This window comes from Pocillopora verrucosa, chromosome 2 (assembly GCF_036669915.1).
Source record: "Pocillopora verrucosa isolate sample1 chromosome 2, ASM3666991v2, whole genome shotgun sequence".
Classification (NCBI taxonomy): Eukaryota; Metazoa; Cnidaria; class Anthozoa; order Scleractinia; family Pocilloporidae; genus Pocillopora; species Pocillopora verrucosa.
The window spans coordinates 2,801,752-2,819,290 of NC_089313.1; the positions used below are offsets into that span (position 1 = coordinate 2,801,752).

General features: G+C 39.1%; 3 protein-coding genes across 3 annotated transcripts; 1 reads left to right on the top strand and 2 right to left on the bottom strand.

Annotated features, from left to right (window-relative positions):
• Positions 1-3,993: 3,993 nt before the first annotated feature.
• On the bottom strand, positions 3,994-8,547 carry LOC131770407 (uncharacterized). The gene is made up of 2 exons (XM_059086113.2): positions 8,053-8,547; positions 3,994-6,077 (listed from the first exon to the last, which is right to left on the bottom strand). The coding sequence occupies exons 1-2, from the start codon at positions 8,247-8,249 to the stop codon at positions 5,261-5,263; spliced, it is 1,014 nt and encodes a 337-aa protein (XP_058942096.1). The 5' UTR covers positions 8,250-8,547; the 3' UTR covers positions 3,994-5,260.
• On the top strand, positions 8,529-13,218 carry LOC131770392 (uncharacterized). Its single transcript, XM_059086099.2, has 7 exons — positions 8,529-9,097; positions 9,566-9,660; positions 10,237-10,396; positions 10,865-10,928; positions 11,590-11,867; positions 12,340-12,508; positions 12,831-13,218. The coding sequence occupies exons 1-7, from the start codon at positions 8,531-8,533 to the stop codon at positions 12,938-12,940; spliced, it is 1,443 nt and encodes a 480-aa protein (XP_058942082.2). The 5' UTR covers positions 8,529-8,530; the 3' UTR covers positions 12,941-13,218.
• On the bottom strand, positions 12,643-17,420 carry LOC131770394 (uncharacterized). The gene is made up of 3 exons (XM_059086100.2): positions 16,791-17,420; positions 14,108-14,281; positions 12,643-13,734 (listed from the first exon to the last, which is right to left on the bottom strand). Exons 1-3 carry the CDS (start codon positions 17,247-17,249, stop codon positions 13,294-13,296), a joined length of 1,074 nt encoding a protein of 357 aa, XP_058942083.2. The 5' UTR covers positions 17,250-17,420; the 3' UTR covers positions 12,643-13,293.
• Between the last annotated feature and the right edge of the window lie 119 nt (positions 17,421-17,539).

A 17,539-nucleotide genomic window follows, 5' to 3' on the forward strand; every position in this document is an offset into this window, starting at 1 on the left:
CCTTTCCTTTTTTTTCACCTGGCTCTGTCTCCCTTGGGTAGTCAGTCCTATTTGGGCTGTGGTTATCTGAAGGCAGAACCTTTCCTTTTTTTCACCTGGCTCTGTCTCTCTTGGGTAGTCAGTCCCTTTTGGGCTGATGTTATCTGAAGGCAGAACCTTTCCTTTTTTTTCACCTGGTTCTGTCTCTCTTGGGTAGTCAGTCCCTTTTGGGCTGATGTTATCTGAAGGCAGAACCTTTCCTTTTTTTTCGCCTGGCTCTGTCTCTCTTGGGTAGTCAGTCATATTTGGGCTGTTGTTATCTGAAGGCAAAACCTTTCCTTCAGGTTTTGTCTTTCTTGGGGAGTTGCTTCATTTTAGACTGTGCGTTTTCATCTTATGACAAACTAATTTTGAGTATGAATCGCGACATAATTAAATTTACTCGTCTTGATTGTTTTCCTTTGCGGATTTAATTGAACGTTAACCGCGAAAAGTCGTGATGAAAAAGCAATGTTTCTTTTAATAAAAAAAAATAGTTCTCCTGTTGAGATGACCAACCAACCTGAACTTAATTACATATCATAAGTGCACGTTTCGTTGACTGGTAATTTTTCCGTCGATGTTGTGTTTGCCTTGGAGGTGTCTGTCCTCATATCCCGTGATGTTTCAATTAAAAATAAATAACGAATTTAGGAATAAAATTACCAACGAGTAAAATACCTCTTCTCGTAATGTATCAAATTGCATTTACATTTCCATTTCCTCGCAGCCTAATACATGAGGTTAGCTGTGTTCGTAGCGGCGCGCCAGGAAACCCCAGCAGGAAAAAAACTTTTACTTCCTTAGCATTTAGCCAATTATGTGGTGCCGGTGTCCCCAGCGGATTTGGACCCCCCTAGATTTGGATCCCCCGGTCCAAATCCGCTAGCGGATATGGACTCCCCAACAAAACTGAGTGAAAACATTATCTTTAACGTTCTAGTAAAAAGGGATGACACTTTACGTTCCAGTACGTACTAAAGTATGTTTTTAATTCAAAACATGCGTATCGTTAATGCATACGAACTGGCATCCCGTCGGATGTTTCTTTTGACCAAGGGAAAATAGGCAATAATTTATTTTAATGTCTGGAGAGAGGTCGTTTTTGAACCTTTCCCGCGATAGTCAAACACCGCTAGATTCAATAAGAGACAAACTTGTGACACTAATTTATTTTGTCATTGTTCAATGCCCGAGTTTTGGGACGACATGGTACAGTGTGAGTTGTGCGAGGAAAGGTTACACATGAGCTGTGAGGGATTTAAGACTGCCCCGAAGGGCGAGTGGCTCTGCATTGTCTGCAGATTGCCAGACTCTAGACGTCTTCGTAATTGTTAAGGTGTTATTTCGGATCCCTAAACAGTTAATAATCGTTAAAATTAGAAAATAAGATTGAGTTCGATGTAATAGTCTCCACTTTTGTTAAGACGTTGACATTGATGTTGATTTGCATCTGAAAATAAGCTGAGAGTTCCAATAGTTCAGAATAGAAACATTTTTACTTATCATAGGCTTTACGAAGACTTGTAATACGAGTAGTTTCTTCGTTCTTGTTCAAAAACTGTTTAATGTTATCATTTTAGAAAATCAGACTGACTTATCTTTGTGACTGGACGCAATAGTCTCCACTATCGTTATGACGTTTCGTACCAATGTTGATTCGCATCAGAAGAAGCAAAGATTTATTGTAACAATTTCAATAGTTCGAATGCAGTAGTTTGTTCTAATTCTTGCGTATACTGTACGACTCGCTATAATGAATGCGGTAGAATTGGAACGAAAAGGCTGGTTTTTTTTTTTTCTATCTTTATTGAGGAAATGTTGTGTTGTGATTGAAAAGAACATCGACAAAAAAGCTTGCAAATAGAATTAGTCACCAAATATGATACAAAGGATGCTCAAAAGGAAAGTTTGGTAGTGGGGTCCAAATCTGTGAAGGGGAGTCCATATCCGCTAGCGAATTTAGACCGAGGGGGTCCAAATCCGCTGTGACACCGGCGGTGGGTGGAAAAAACTCCGTTATATATTTCTTTACAGGCCAATATTATCGGAGAAAAAAAACAAACGAACAAAATGAGTTCTGCTGCGCTGTATGATCCATGAGTGTTCTCATCGCGGTTAGGGCTTGCTGTTGTTTGCGGTGTTATTTTCCGGAGTTAGTTGTTATTTGGCCATCTGTCTGAGCTCATCAGACCCTTGTTTAGTTTCTATGATATTTACATATGTTTGGTCAGCATTTTTAAGGAAATCATAATCATTAACAAGATTGTTAAAGTCTGAAGTGGTGTGATTGGCACAATTCTCAGCAAACACAATGGGAATCAATATCTCCTCTCGAGTATAAGGTTTTGTTACATTTCCATCTGGTCCACAATGTCCGTCGCCAAAATATGTCACCACAGAGTATCCAGCGTTCTGTGCATTAAGTGCTAGATCTCCACACGAAAATACTGTATCATCATTAGGCGTGACGAGAGCGATTTTGTCGACATGTATTCGGCTTGACTTGCTTACATCAACTACAGGTTGACGTGCATTAGCCAATCTGGAAACCACTGCTAAGTCACTCAAACGAATATCTTGGTCTTTGTTAGTTGTTGACGCGTGTAGAAATGATTCCAGCGAAGGAAGATAATCATCTCCATATGTTGGATGGAGATTGCAAACCATTCCCGAGACTGTCGGGAACGACATAGTTGTACAACTTTGTCGGGAATATAGACGGCATATTTTAGTATCTTCAATATACGTAAAGAATGCAAGAGTCAGGAGGCAGAAGCAGAGAGAACCTACAATGACCAAGCACTTTCCTGACATGTTGACTTCGAACGCAAAATTGATAGTACCAATAGCGGATCCAGACCTTGAGCTAAGGGGGGAAGGCGGCGGTTTTTTGTCCCATGCCCAACCGGCTTTTCTTCCTTCTGAGATTCTTTTTTTTTACCCAAAATAAGGAGGGGGGGGGGCCTCTCCTAGATCCGCCACTGAGTGCTTTAACCTAATCTTGAAGAGTGATGGCCAACAAACGATCGTTATTCTTCCGCTGACTGAAAACAATATGGCGCAACGGACGATTGCAACTTATCGAAGATTTATCAACAAGAATAGAGTTGATCTCCTAAGTATAGTGATTCTATCAAGTATCTTATGTGAGCAGAGACAGACAAATTTTTCCACGTCAAACAAGTCTTGTGTTTTTGGGGATGATCAGTGCTTCAAATGCTCTTCACAACAATTTAATCACCGCTGTAATTTAACGTACCTGCATCACTTTTCCGAAAGTTCCTCAAACCTCAGGTAGCCCAAGCTACAGAGTCATGGCCAAATCCGTAAGAGTTTGTATGGAAATATTTACGACCGCTCTTACGAACAAAAAGTACAGTCAAATTTCCAATAAAAATACCTCTCCTTACTTCCACAGTGCATCGCTTGCTATCTGACCGCTTACTATGTTGAAAAGAACCCATTTTAGCGAGTTACCCATTTCTAATAAACGGGCAGATAACAGGCACACTGGGGAAGAAAGGTGAGGTATTTTAAGTGAGATTTGACTATGTTTTTTTCATTCCTAGAAGCGGTCGTAAATATTCCCATACAAACTCTTATAATTTTGCCACGACTCTTATTTCGCAAGATGATCACCTCACAGCTGGAGCTTGGATTACCTGTGCTCAAACAAAGATTCCCGATTCCAGTTGCCTTACAAGTTTGAGGATAAAGTGCAGTTACTACTTGAGACTCAGAGTCAGAGTGAGGCTAAGTGCTTCCTTGCGGAGTGCAGCAAGTTCACGTTGTCGAGGGAGCTGTTAAATGAAATAAAATGCTGAAACTGTGTCTCTCATAACATAACATAACTTCAAGCATGAAATTCATAGTGGGAACCCTGTAAAGAGAAAGGAAACAACCATTACCTTTTTTTTTGCCAGTTTCAGGTAACAAGGCGTTTTAGGGTTGAAACAAATTTGAATCAAAAGATGTTTTTTAACTTTTATTGTGACAGGTTTTGTATGTTGTCAATTCGTTCATTGTATTGACTGCAGTTTATGTAAATGCCAATACTCATGTTTAATCCTTTGACACCTAAGAGTGACTAGCATCTAATTTCTCCTTACAGTATCAACCTCAACAAATAAAGATGATGAAAATAAAGAAAATGATCTCCAATTCAAGAAGCTCTTGATTGCCACACAAATTCTCCTTGTCATTACCATAGGAAATACAAAGAAAACAGTGTGAAGAATATAAATACCAATGTAAGAACGTGAAGGGTTTAAGGATGGCAAGTGTTTCATTAAGAAACAGGAAAACAATACATGTGAAATTAGGAGTATTTGACACTAGCATTTCTAACACATGAAAAACTTTGAAAATCAATCATTTCAACTTTTCCCTATTTATTCCCTAATATTATTTGTATTCAATTAAATCCTTGGGAGGGATATCATGTATCCTTTTTAACATACTTACAAATTAAATTCCCTCATACTGAGACATTTTTACATAAAGTTTACTCTCAGCTATGCAGAGCACCTTAGGTTAATAGTGAAACCCAAATGTAAATACAGTGTAGTACTTTTTACAGTTTTGAGTCAATGTAAATAAGTTTCATCGATAATAGCCAGTTTTGAGATTTGCATACCAAGGAAGAAATGGTGAAGTTGTTATGCGAACAAATTTGATTGCATCAACCCTTTCACTCCCAAGATCAAAATATCACTTTCTCTGCACTGTTCTCCATACATCGCCAATAATTTTGGCTTTGAGAATTTGGTGCTAAATCAAATGCTATCCTAACATTTAAATATGTATCAAAATTACAAGGATAAATTTCTTTTTGATCACTTGAGAATGAAAGGGTAACTAGTGACTGGTTCCTGTTTTTCATTTCATTATTTGAAAAGGGAATTTTACCAAAAGTAGCCCAAGCTGGCAAAATGAGCCTCAGTAAATATACAGTACAAATATGTAAATGTTACCCAATGGCTGAAATATAAGGTTGTTCCTTTGCATCATGAGAGTATCTTAGGCTAATGTAGGGGTGTTTAGTTCCATTTTAGTTCAGCTGCTTTGCCCGTAAAATAGTTCTTAGGTTCAGTTTTTTTAAGGTCACAAAGGCAACTGTTTATTCCCATAAAAATTCTCATAAAAATTCTCATATTTCAGCCATTGCACAATGTCAACATATTTGTATATTCAGGGAGGCTCATTTTGGGAGCTTGGGCTACCTGTTGTCATACTTCTCCTAACAGAGTGTCTTCTCATTTTTCAAATGCAAACGTAACTCTTCACTCTCTTTGTAAGTTGACCACAAAACTGTGGCCAGACCACTGATTATCAACCCACCACCAGCACATTCCAGAAGCTGTAGCGATTGTCCTAAACATATCATGGACAAAAGTGCACAAAATAAAGATTGAAGAGGCCAGGAGCAGGTAACAAGAGTGGATGGTGCCTGCATGTTACACCAAGAAAGAAGTAGATAACACATTGTTGAGGAGACCACAATTGCATACAGTAAGCAATAGAATGTTTCCTTCGTAAAACTTGTGAACTTTTCTGGCTGATTTGAATAAGTTAATGAAGCAAATGCCAGAAAAATTGTAGCAAAAAAGTAACTCCAAGCTGTAACAGCCAAGGGTTGTTTCTTCCAAGTTGAGTGGGATTGATTAAAAATATATTTCTTCTGAATAATGTAGTACACGGCTGTGCTGGAGGTTTTCACAAAGAGACAAATGCAACCCAGAAACTGAGTCCCAACAGATGAATCTTGTAAAAGCCAGGACTTTTCACTGGAAGTATCATGTAGTTTTCCTAATGTCATTGTCATAGCACCACAAACTGCTAATAAAATTCCAAAAACTTTAGCGCATCCATGACTTGTTGTTAGCTTTGGAGGTGGTTCCACTCCAGTCATCATTGCAAGGAAAGCACTCCACACAGGCACTGCAGGCTGGAACATAGCAGCCATGTTAGCTGATGTTAAATAAACACCAAGGAGGAAAAGAAGCTGAGGAATAAATGGTCCTGTGAGGCCAAGAACCATCAGCAAAGGTATGCTTCTACAAAAAAGAATGAAAATTGGAACAGTTATTTAATAATTATTTTTGAGGCGGCTGGAACAGCTTTTACCCTTTAAACTCAACATCATCATGTTTATTCTCAATACTGTTCTCTATACATTTCTAAAGTTGCTGGCAAGGAGAATTTGTTTCACCATCAAAAGCCTCTTTAGTTGGTGATCATTTCCTTTATTACTATGACCTTAAAATTTGATTCAAGGGTGATAATTATTGTCAGGAGGAATTAAATGCTAGTCACTCTTTGGAGCCAAAGGATTAACTCCCTGGAGTGACCACAACAAATTTTCACCTTACAAGTAATGAGAATAGACAAAAGTATAAGTTAGGGAATTTTTAGTTGATCCTGTAGTACATTCTCCAAACTAATACCACAACAATTGTAATGCAGACAGTAAGGAGAATTGATGATGAGATCTTAGGAGTTCATGGTTAAGAGGACCATTCTATTTGTTTTTCTAGAAATACCACAAAAAAAAAAGGCCCACTGTAATTTGTGAAATCAAACAAAATGAATAATTTGCAACATGGAAATATTCAAATGATTTGCAAAACAGAAATCTGTAATTTGCAAAAAAAGAAAATTATTCTGAGACTGAAGAAAATAAAAGAGCTTGGGTCAGTTACATTTTTCTAGTAAACATGATATTTCATCTAGAAACATGCTGCGACACTTTCCATGTCCATTTCTGGTCAGGTAAGTGTTATGTCATGCCTTTGAATTATTGATCGACAACATACATTGATTACACCTTATGTATGTAGTCTTTACCTTGTGGACAGTACTGCTACAGTGTCAACTCACATTTCAAATTGCTTTTGCATACTATTGCCTAAACAACACTGAGTTATTCACAAACGTTGTTGAAATTTTGTAAAGTTCACCATACAGATTTTTAAATCATAAGCATATTTCCTTTTTGTAAATTACAGATTTCTAGAAATATGTAATTAGCGAAATGGAAATATGCTAATGATTTGCAAAAATATTTATTTACTTATTGCAATACATGGCATATACAATACAAAATGGCTAAACTAAAACAATTATTAATGATAGGTAGTACAGCCAATGGATAATCCGTAAAGTAGTTATAGACCCCATACAAAGATGGATCACCATAATAAAAAAACATATATGTCTAAAAACTATATAAAACTATGAATAATTAAATGAATAGATGAAATAATCCTCAAAAACTCTGAGTCAGAATTTAAATCGAATTTAGATCTATGAATCAGATGTAAAAATATCTATAGATTATCCAATAAAAGAGATTACCACAAAGTGATATTCGAGGTATCTCTGTCTGGCACAAACATGTGTAACATCCAGAAAACAGGACAGACAGAAATCATCAGATCAAAGTACTCATAACTTTAACAGGAATTTCTTAGCTCTAGTCTTAAATATACTAAAACAAAAACATGTGTTACATCCAGAAAACAGGACAGACAGAAATCATCAGATCAAAGTACTCATAACTTTAACAGGAATTTCTTAGCTCTGGTCTTAGCTCTAGTCTTAATATTTAACTCAGCAGCACCGCGAATTTCTCTAGGCTACAGATTCCTTCTATCATATATTCTATGATTTTATTTTTTAAGACATTTGTTCTACCATATTTCTTTTTTAAAGTTAACTTATCCTAAGTCTTATTAAAAATCGGTCAACCTCTGAATAAAAACATTAGCATATTTACAGATTTTCGTTTCGTTTCGCAAATTACAGTGAGCCACAAAAATTGGTTCTTCGACTTAGCACTTTTAATTTTTTTGATTTTAAGCTTGATGCTTAGCTAAATTTTTATCATAATCTTACAGTTATTAAAAATAATTTCGAGATTATTTTTAAAATAATGTTTCAGTTGGGCTTCGTCTCATGTTTTAGGGACGTAATTTAGAATACGACTCACTTCCACTGCTTGGTTAGCTATGAAAAAGTAAATTTTCTAACCTGAGAGAAGGAAAACTCAATTTTCCTTCAACGAGAAAAGCAGCACACATCATGACTGGAAAAGCTCCGGCATCACGAAACAGGCAGAACACTAAAGGATCTGCTTTAGTTTCCTTGGCGAACTTTGTCACGATAATGCCATACGCCCCAAATCCAAGCTGTGCGGTGATTAAGGCACAATAAACCTTCATCGACATCTTAAATACTCCTTTGCTGTTTAATTTAACCAGGGAAAGGAATGGTTTGTTGTCACTTCGTCTCTCCGTTGGTGACCGGCGGCCATCTTGAATTAGTTTCACGTTTCATGTGGACAACATGAAATCATACTCGCTGTCTTGGGCTCTTTTATACGGACGGGGGTAGGATGATTAGAATCATGTAGCCCCTCTTCCCTGGGTGTTCTTCTGCTATGCTTCTGCGTGCGTGACAATCTTGCTGTAAATATGTGTAGGACCCGGAAACGTGATACTGGTATAACATGACTGTGGGGCAAACTTTAGTTATGGCATCAAAATTGTGCTTTTTCTCTCTGTTTCTCTACAATACGGCTGTTTTCGCGTTAAAATCAGGTTCCATTGGAAATTGCCCAATTTCAAGCACGAATTTCAGCGCAGCATTCCTCCACAACCCTCCATACGTGAAAGCCAATAGGACAAAATGGCATGGCCTGATTTATGATTTTGTGCAAGCGGGATTAATTCGCTGTTTTCGCCGCTACTCCTGCAATATGACGAAGATGCATTGGAGGGAGGTTTTCTCCGAGGAAAAATTGAGCTCCCTCACTCTGGAAGAAAAAACTGACATCGCAATTCCGATAACACCTTCGTTGTTTTCGTCGTTGACTGAAGAATTGTCGACATCACGAGACTGGCGCGTCACGCTTGTCACTATCGTAGAATCGCCTGGTTTTGCGTTAGTCATTGATTACGATGCCTGTAAGACGAAGATTGAGAAGATTATTACGTACACAATTCTGTCTGCTTGGCCCGTTTGCGCAGTGATTTTACTCTTGGCTGGTATTTCAGGGATCTCCATATGGGCATTGGTAAGGAACTGGTCATTATTTATCTCCCGTGGGGGAGAGGGGAAGGAGGGTGGAGTATTTTTGAAGGGGTAACATGATTTCGGGAGCATCAGAGGGGGAATCAGTTGTCGCCTACAAAGTATAAATGGCGGACTATGGAAAATTTATTGTCAATTACCTGGCAATCAATGGGGTCATAAGAATGTTGCACAGTCTTAGGGGGGATCAGGTCTAATTCGATCATGACACAACCTAAATCCTTTAAAACCCTTCTCCCCCCCCCCCCCCCAACAAATAATGACTGGTGCCTAACTCTATACTGCTGGCAAACGTGCAAACGTCCTCTTGCCTCGTTTAGAGCCATTTGAAACAGCTGTATGTAATTCTAGCAGAAAACATACAAGCTTTTAAAAAAAAAGCAATGGGATCGTTTTCTATGTACGAAGTTGTGATATTCCCTTAAATACTAAAAGGATGTTTTATCTGCAGGAATCAAGCACTAACCATCATCACTTCCCGTCTTCCTTTGGGCGTGGATCAACAGAAGGATTCTGGTGGGCTTTTGTTACCATGACAACTGTTGGGTAAGACTGATTTATCATACAAGGCTACTTCAGGAGCCCATTGGTAATGGGCTCCTGGCTACGTTCAAATTTTCTTCAGGAAAGGACGTACAGCAGCTATATCTCTTTTCTTAAATATTATCCTGCTATCTTGTAAGTTCCTCCTTCAAAGTATATTAAAGGTTTTATTCCATCCACTGTAAGTCGAACTCTCCTAGGCTTCTCCTTTTAATCCTGGACTTCTGTTATTTCTCTCGCTCCGGCTTACGGACTCAAACGGTTTTATGTCCGAGAATGGTGCGAAAGAAGCTTGAACTTGGATGATCGTCAGATGTTCAACATCCTTCACTACAATTCGACACCACCAGGGACAATGAATGTGTACCTTGAAATATTTTCCCTACATCTTTAAGGTGGTTTATGGTCATCTTGTACACCTTTTATGCTCCTCTTTAGCAGTCTGTCTACCACAGAAAACAATTGCTTGCAGATTTCCCCTAAATTAGCGAAACTTTTCATCGACCAAATAACAGAATACCAAAACTATCATAACATAGTTGTTGTTTCTATAATGCAATTTTGACCGTATTGTTTCAGTTACGGTGACAAAGTTCCACGGACCATGTACGGTCGACTTTTCTCCGTTGTTTGGATTTTAACCGGCGTCTGTCTTATTTCCATTTTCACTGCTGCTATCACCAGCGCCATCACTGTTTCGTCTGTTGACCCAGGCTGTAAAAGTACTCAAGGAAAACGCGTGAGTAATGTTTTTCTGCCTTTGCTCCAGCTTAAGATCATTTGGTTGATAGTTTCAGCTGCGGTTTTCTTAACCACGTACGCGTAGTGATTGGCGGGAGAAGAACAGCTTAAGGTACCCTTGTGATCAGTCAGTTACTTTCCGCGCCACTGTCCAAACCATCAGCATGTAATAACAACTTCAGTCGCAATTTTTGGGGTCGCCGGTTTGAGTCAGCGGAAATCATGTCGCTTCTTTAATAGTGGCTTTGTTCTTCTAGAGTGGTGAGGGGCACCGAGAGAACTGCGGGGGGGAGGGGGGGGGGTAACCAAATTGCAAAAGTCCTTAGGCTGTCAGTTTTTTCTCTCTATTCCATTTTACAACATAGATTCGAGCATATCATGTTTGAACATAGGACAGTATCCATCTTAGCTGCCAAATTACTTCCGTATAGTGTCCCCGGCGATATATTTTTTTCTTCCTTCGAAGCTCGCAGCAATAAACGGATCAGATGCTGAAAAGGAGGCGAGACATCGTGGGGCTTATGTTACAAGTAAGAACAGCGTTTTGCTTATTCCATCGGAAAAGTACGTTACCATTTTTCCATCGGATCTATTTTTTTGTATCGAACATGCATGAAAAAACGATAAATTATGCGAAATTCTATTCCTATTGTTGTTAGGCCAAAAGAATAAATTATAATTCCAGGAAAGCGTGTTCTAGCGCTCACTCAGAATCTTGCGATGGCCCATATTTAGAATGTTACTCAGAAGGAGTAGCGTTGTGGAGGGGCAAATTCCCAATCACTTCTGGGTGTGAAAGTGCAGTGAATATCCGCTTGGGCGTGTCAGTTCTACCGGCCCTTCCCTCAGGACTCCAGACTGAAGAAATACCTAAAATTGTTTCTGATATAAATCGAGAAATGAAATGATTTTTTAAAAACTCGTTCCACGCGATGAAAACCTTAGGGGAGGGAGGTCACGATGAGATATGCTTGATTTCCGGTAAGGCTTCGTAATATTCGTATATGATCCCTTCCCCCCCCCCTCAAAAGGCACTCAACTCTTCATAGTCCCCCTTTCATACTCTGTCGGCGACGACTTATCCGCCCTCCCGTTCTCCCTGAAAACCATGTGATCCTCAAATCCTTCATCCCCTCCCCTCCCCCCAGAAAATGATTGTCCCTTACTCATTTCGTATATTGCCTTCCCCAGCCTTTGAAACAGAAATGAAGATGTTCGATATGTTAACAGCAGGTGATGTTGATGGTGTCATGTTGGACAGATTCAAAGCTTACTACTACCTCGATCAACTGAAAAACGACAATCTTAGAGTTGCCTTGCGTATCGACACTTCATTACAATACGGCGTCTCGCTCATAGATAGAGGCTTTCCTGAGCTCACGGGAAAGAATGGATGCCTTGCAGAATACTTCGTCAATTCCCGCCATCGTTTGGATAGAACAATGAAACACTACATAATGCCGGTGAAGGTTAGTCCTAGTGATATATCACCATTACTTGCTATCCTCCTTTCCCTAACACTTTGAGAATATTGTCCGTACTAAATTCACCTCACAGTTTAAATTAAAGGAATCGGTCATTACCGCTTGGAGGTGGGGAAGGGAGGGGGTGGGGGTGGGGGTTGGGGGGTGGGAGAGGGTTTGGAATGTTTTGGTCTCGCCACGATACGATTTACCTCATCTCTCACCTCCCAAAAGGCTCTGTACTAAATTCTTATGATTCACCCTCATTGGCGGTAATTTTTTTTTTCATTACAATTCCTCCCTTTTTACTCTGTCAGTGGCGACTGATCCTCCTTCCATTACCACGTCCTTAAAACCTTGTGTTCCCCCCCCCCCCTGCGATTTATGTCGACTGGTCCCTTAGTAAAAAAAATCAATACAATATCAAGTTTCTAATTCAATCTGTCGCTGGACTAAAAGACGTTCTGAATCCTTTCAGCCCTTAGGTTCCCCTACAGAAACAGTTGGAGTCCTTTCGATCCATTCAAAGGCCAATCAGCACCTGCTGATCACTTCCGTGTGTATTTTTGTTTCATTCCTGATCTCTGGTCTTCTGTGGGAATTTCTCTACCGAAGAAACCACTTCAGTTTTTTCAAGTCTTCTCCAAGTGAGTATCACTGGTCAGTTCGCGCAAGTTCATGGACATAGAACACACTCTTCTTTTTGATCATCTCTCTAAGCCGCTACACATCAAGTGTTAATTAATGGATGGCTTACGCTATCATCATTTATAATACAGTATCATTATTATCGTTATTTTTATTGTTATCAATATCACCTTTATTATTACTGTTATCAAAACAACTACCTCTAACTTATCGCAGGCACGTATTGTTTCAATTGTTTCAAACTTATTTTTCTGCCACGACTTAAATTGAAATTATATCATGAAGATCAATTTAAGTCCAATCTTTGTTTTGATTTATCAGGGGGTAACAAAACCAATGGTTCACCGCTCATCAATAAGGAACTTGCAGAGATTCAGAACGCTCTCGAAAAGCTTACTGCGCAAGTGCAAACGGTTCAAGAGAATTTGTAGCGTCTGCAAGAAAATGAGCAGTGAAATACAGAAGACTGAAGACATTCTGATGGATTCAACTGTCTCTAAAATGTCCATCCTTAAAAACTGACCATTAAAATTAATTGTACAATGACACCTTAGACAATGCAAAGCAAATCGAAAACACGTGTTTTGAAACTTTCAGAGCAGTATTTTGAAATTGTTACAATGTGAGTCTCGTAGCCCATTTTTCAACTCTTATCAAAATGTAATGCTCATTTTCAATCAAAAAAAATAAAGAAGGCTCGGGTGCAGGATTTCCCCTTCAACCATTCCTATCCACAAAGACGACTGTCAGCCACGTGTACTGCACGGGTTTATCAGCGCAGTAGCTATCCACCCACAGATAAGACAGAGTTGGCGAACTGCAACCGGCCCTCGCGGTAATTTCGATACAAAAACGCACCAAAAAGAAAAACTGCGACCGAAATTGGCGCGAAAATTCCCAGCGCAGACTCCGTGTCCACGCAAATGCACACGCTGAAAACCACCAGAGCCAGCATAAGAAGAAATATAAAACCCCGTTGATAGAGCGGAATATCGTGCAACCTTGCACGAAATTCGAAATTCGGTACAACAAATGTGCAAATGGAGGCCATTTCTTCTGCAGATCCTCTGTCAACATCTTCCACTGAGCTTTCCTCGTCAGCCATCAGAGGAACTTGTTCGCAGTCATTCGCTTCCAGGGCATCCTCGTCCGGACTTCTGAAGCTGCCGTATGTTGTGTTCATGACAGCACTTTTTTTCGGTTGCAGCTTGGGGTACCAGATAACCTATTTTTCCGAAAAAAAAAAAAAAAGAAAGAAAGAAGATTGACTTTACATAGACTGTGGTTGTTTTCTTTTAGCTCTACAGAAGAATTAGGTGGCATGCTACCAAAATCAAGTTGTCTCATACGAATTAAAAACAACCACTCAAGTCAGTATGTCACAGTGTTTTAAAAGCGTAGAAACTTTATGGTAAAGCTCAAAACAGAATGGCAAATCAGCAAGGTAACCCTACTTGAATAAGCTTTGTATTCGCAAAGTTTCAAGTTTTTGTTTTCCCATCCCTACTTTTTTTTCAGTTTATTCGATTTTTTTCTTAAGTGATTCACTTATCTTAAGTTTTTCTGTAAGACATGCCTTTTCATTTATAGAAGATTACCTGTATTCCATTGATAAAAGCCATGGTACATGAAAAATAGGTCATAACAACGTATTGTGCTGGCAAAAGCAGAAGATAATTTGCCAAGAAATCCAATGTTTTACCAACAAGTGTAATTACGACAGAGGGTGTGGACTGACCATCTGTTGAGCGAAGACGCATATTCAAATAAATCTGGAATTAAAAAATAAATATAATTTTAAACATTGTGAAATTGTAATGTATGTATGGCCCTTAGATTTCCTCCCACCCCATCCTACCCCCTTTCCTCCTTCAGACCCCACCCCCCACCTCTTACCACTCCATGCATAAAGGTACTAACCCTTTCCAGCCTGAGAGTGCTATATGGCACAGGATGCAATTACATGCTCAATATCAATTCACTTTTTCTAGAATTTCCATGTTAAACCAAAAAGGTCATTGAAAGATCTGTACATTGATTGAAGGCATAAAATCATGGCCCCATCCAATACAAGACTTGGTTTACCACTCCTGCAACTTTTGGAACCTTTTGTCTTTGTACTGTTTTGGTTCAGGTGATATCTCACCACAATCAATGCTCTGAGAGCTGCAATTTTGGCTATAGTTTAGTGGTATATGTATGAGGCAAAAAAAAAAAATGTCAACATTTTTTATTTTTCACTTTGGAAACTTCTCAGTTATTTCAATTACCACCTTCACACCTGTTGATGTCCTTCATAGCATACCCCAAAAAATACCTATAAAATAATATATTATACATGGTCTAGCAGTTCATCATTCTCATTTTAGAAAAATTTGACATTTCCCTTGTGCAGGAAAGGGCTAAAGAGTGGCAGTAGGTTTTAATCTGCAATGCCATGGAGTGGGAGGTGTGTCATAGGGACCAGAATAAAAACCAAATTGTGTATTCACTGCTGATGACATTTAGGGTTGATTTCTGTCTTTTTCTTGCATCTCCTCTCCAATCCTCCCTTGCATTTCCTTAACACCTGCTGGTAATTAGGACTGTAATATTAAGAGCTATAAAAATTGTGCTTTGATTTCTGCAACAGATTGGACATTATTTGCTGCATACTGGATATTCCCTTAGAATCGCTTCCCACTTCTGACTAACATGGGATATTTGTGGAGAGAAACACTATGTTGCATGCAATACATCACAGTGCCTGGGTTCATCAGAAATGGATGGCAAGTTGTGGTTTGTCAAGAGAACCTAGCAAAAACGAAACTATGGTGTGAATAGACTTAATTAGTTTGGGCAGAACTGAATCAAAATGGAGTGCAAGAGACAGTGAAGTGAAGTGAAGTGAATTGCTTGTGTTCAGATGCACCTGCAGCAGGGCTATACTACAGCTGAGCATAGGTGCCACAGGTAACCAACTTTTGTCTTTGGACAGACAACTAGCATTATTAGCACAGTGGGGTTTTTTTTACAGTTATCCACTGGATAGCGATTTATCCCTTGGATAGCATTATTTGCCTCATGAACAACTGGGTCCTGATTGTTAATTCTCTCCTCTAGCTGCTAAACATTTTCTTGTGACTACATTATGAGAATTTGGTGTAAGTTCAAGATAAATTCTACCTACTGGATAATTTTGAGTATCTCATACCCTGTTTGCTGGATAATGTGTGGATATTACAGGGAGAAATTGCATGTGAATCACCTCTAGGAGTAATGGGTAGAGTACTCACAAGGTAACCTCAACCCGACAAACATTTGTTGATAGTTTTCTTTTCCTAATATCATTTGTAAACATGAGTAATCTATTATATTCCTCAGACTTTTCAATGAAAATTGTAGCCACCATCTTTAATTTTAACAGCAGAGGTAGGCTGGGGAGAGAAACAAATTTGTACCAAGGGGGTGAGTGATGGTCAAAAGGAAGGAGAGGGTAGGGATGGGGTGATAAATATCATTACCTCTCCCATGCCCCCTCCCCCTGCCATCCACTCTAACTTGGTGGGTCAGGTAAACAATTGTGAGCTTGTAACTTTAACTTGCCCTGATAAGATACCTGCATTGCAGGCTATCTATGCAATCATACTCTACCATGGGAAGTGAATTACACATACAGGTTAGTTGGTTAGTAACACAGAATCAAATAAAAAAAGTTTACTCCACTTTGTCAGAGCAAATGGCAAACTGCTAACGCTTGAAACATCAACTTTTCAACTCTTTATGGTGGCCAATTTACATTATCAACTCTGCTGATAATACTAAATTACCCTGTTATACTCTCCCACCAATGCAGCACCACAGTTTCTTAAGAAATTTACCACCCTTACAACACAATAGGTTTTTAAGTGTCCCACAGGTCAATACCATGCTCTTCAGTAATAAATTCTCCAGTGAGAGGCTGAATGTTGCTATGATTTAGGCAACATACCCTATCACTGATTTGGAAAGATAGTTTTAGCGAATCAACACTTTGCTCATCTCTCCTTGGAAATGAGTGAAGGACTTATAAAGGAGTTACATCGCACAGACTGGTCCTGCATGTTATTTAAGATTCAGAGTGTGTAGCGAAGAAAGAGTGAAGGACAGTCTGGTATCGAAAAAAGATGACGAGATTGGGAAACTAAGCCTAAATTTTTCATAATGGACGAAGAGTAACATATCACTAATTAGTTCGCGTGTGGGTTATTTTAAATCAGTACTGTCTCAGATCAACTTAATTAGTTATATTGAGCTGCTCACCTGCGGAAATGACTCAATAGACCAAAGAAAAATTGCCAACCACTGAACATTTTTTTCGGCATCAGCAACGGAAAGTTCTAAACTGATCACTGCAATCCAGATCAGGAAACACCCAGCGCCGTAGGATAATTTCATCCGCATAGTATGCTTGGAGTAATGCAAAAACTGTAGTAGTATGAAAAACTCTAAAATGGGCATATATACCGCTGATATTTTGATATACACAGGCAGTGCAACAGAAAAAGCGAAGAAACAATTTACCAGCGAGGCTGTGAAGTTGGCAGTGGCCCAAAGAATGCTAAGTCCTTCCACAGATTGACGCTTACAGTTCTTCCGTATTTGTGGCACCAAAACAGCAAACCAAATTGTGCAGCTTATGTACCCGCAAACATTTGGAAACGCGCACGAAGCTTTGGACCATGTTTTACGGCAATTCTCGAATAGTAAGTTGATTCTCATATTGTTATCTTTCACTCATTTAGGAGGAACGGATACTTGATGTCTTCCTACAAAGGGATTCGCCATCTTGAAAATGGAAAGCGGAAGTACAAAGCGCTGAGAGATCTGGGAGCTAGTGCCTGTTATGATTACATCACATCGCTTCTCCAAATCCACGAGTGTTAAAAGACATTTAGAAGATGCCAAATAAGACAAGGTCAGATAAGTGAACAACACTGTACATGTGTTATAGACGTGAAAGATGTGAGTGAAAGTCTAAATGTTGACGCTGAAACATTTGTTGTCTTCGT

What these genes read in the sequence shown, in the direction of transcription:
- LOC131770394 (XM_059086100.2), bottom strand. Translation starts at nt 17,249, where the DNA reads ATGAGAATCAACTTACTATTCGAGAATTGCCGTAAAACATGGTCCAAA. An exon ending in CTATTGAGTCATTTCCGCAG is followed by an intron (nt 14,282 to 16,790) that starts GTGAGCAGCTCA and finishes TTTTAATTCCAG; the next exon opens with ATTTATTTGAATATGCGTCT. An exon ending in CTTTTATCAATGGAATACAG is followed by an intron (nt 13,735 to 14,107) that starts GTAATCTTCTAT and finishes TCGGAAAAATAG; the next exon opens with GTTATCTGGTACCCCAAGCT.
- LOC131770407 (XM_059086113.2), bottom strand. Translation starts at nt 8,249, where the DNA reads ATGTCGATGAAGGTTTATTGTGCCTTAATCACCGCACAGCTTGGATTT. An exon ending in TTGAGTTTTCCTTCTCTCAG is followed by an intron (nt 6,078 to 8,052) that starts GTTAGAAAATTT and finishes TCTTTTTTGTAG; the next exon opens with AAGCATACCTTTGCTGATGG.
- LOC131770392 (XM_059086099.2), top strand. Translation starts at nt 8,531, where the DNA reads ATGACTGTGGGGCAAACTTTAGTTATGGCATCAAAATTGTGCTTTTTC. An exon ending in GGATCTCCATATGGGCATTG is followed by an intron (nt 9,098 to 9,565) that starts GTAAGGAACTGG and finishes TTTTATCTGCAG; the next exon opens with GAATCAAGCACTAACCATCA. An exon ending in TTTTTTCAAGTCTTCTCCAA is followed by an intron (nt 12,509 to 12,830) that starts GTGAGTATCACT and finishes TTGATTTATCAG; the next exon opens with GGGGTAACAAAACCAATGGT.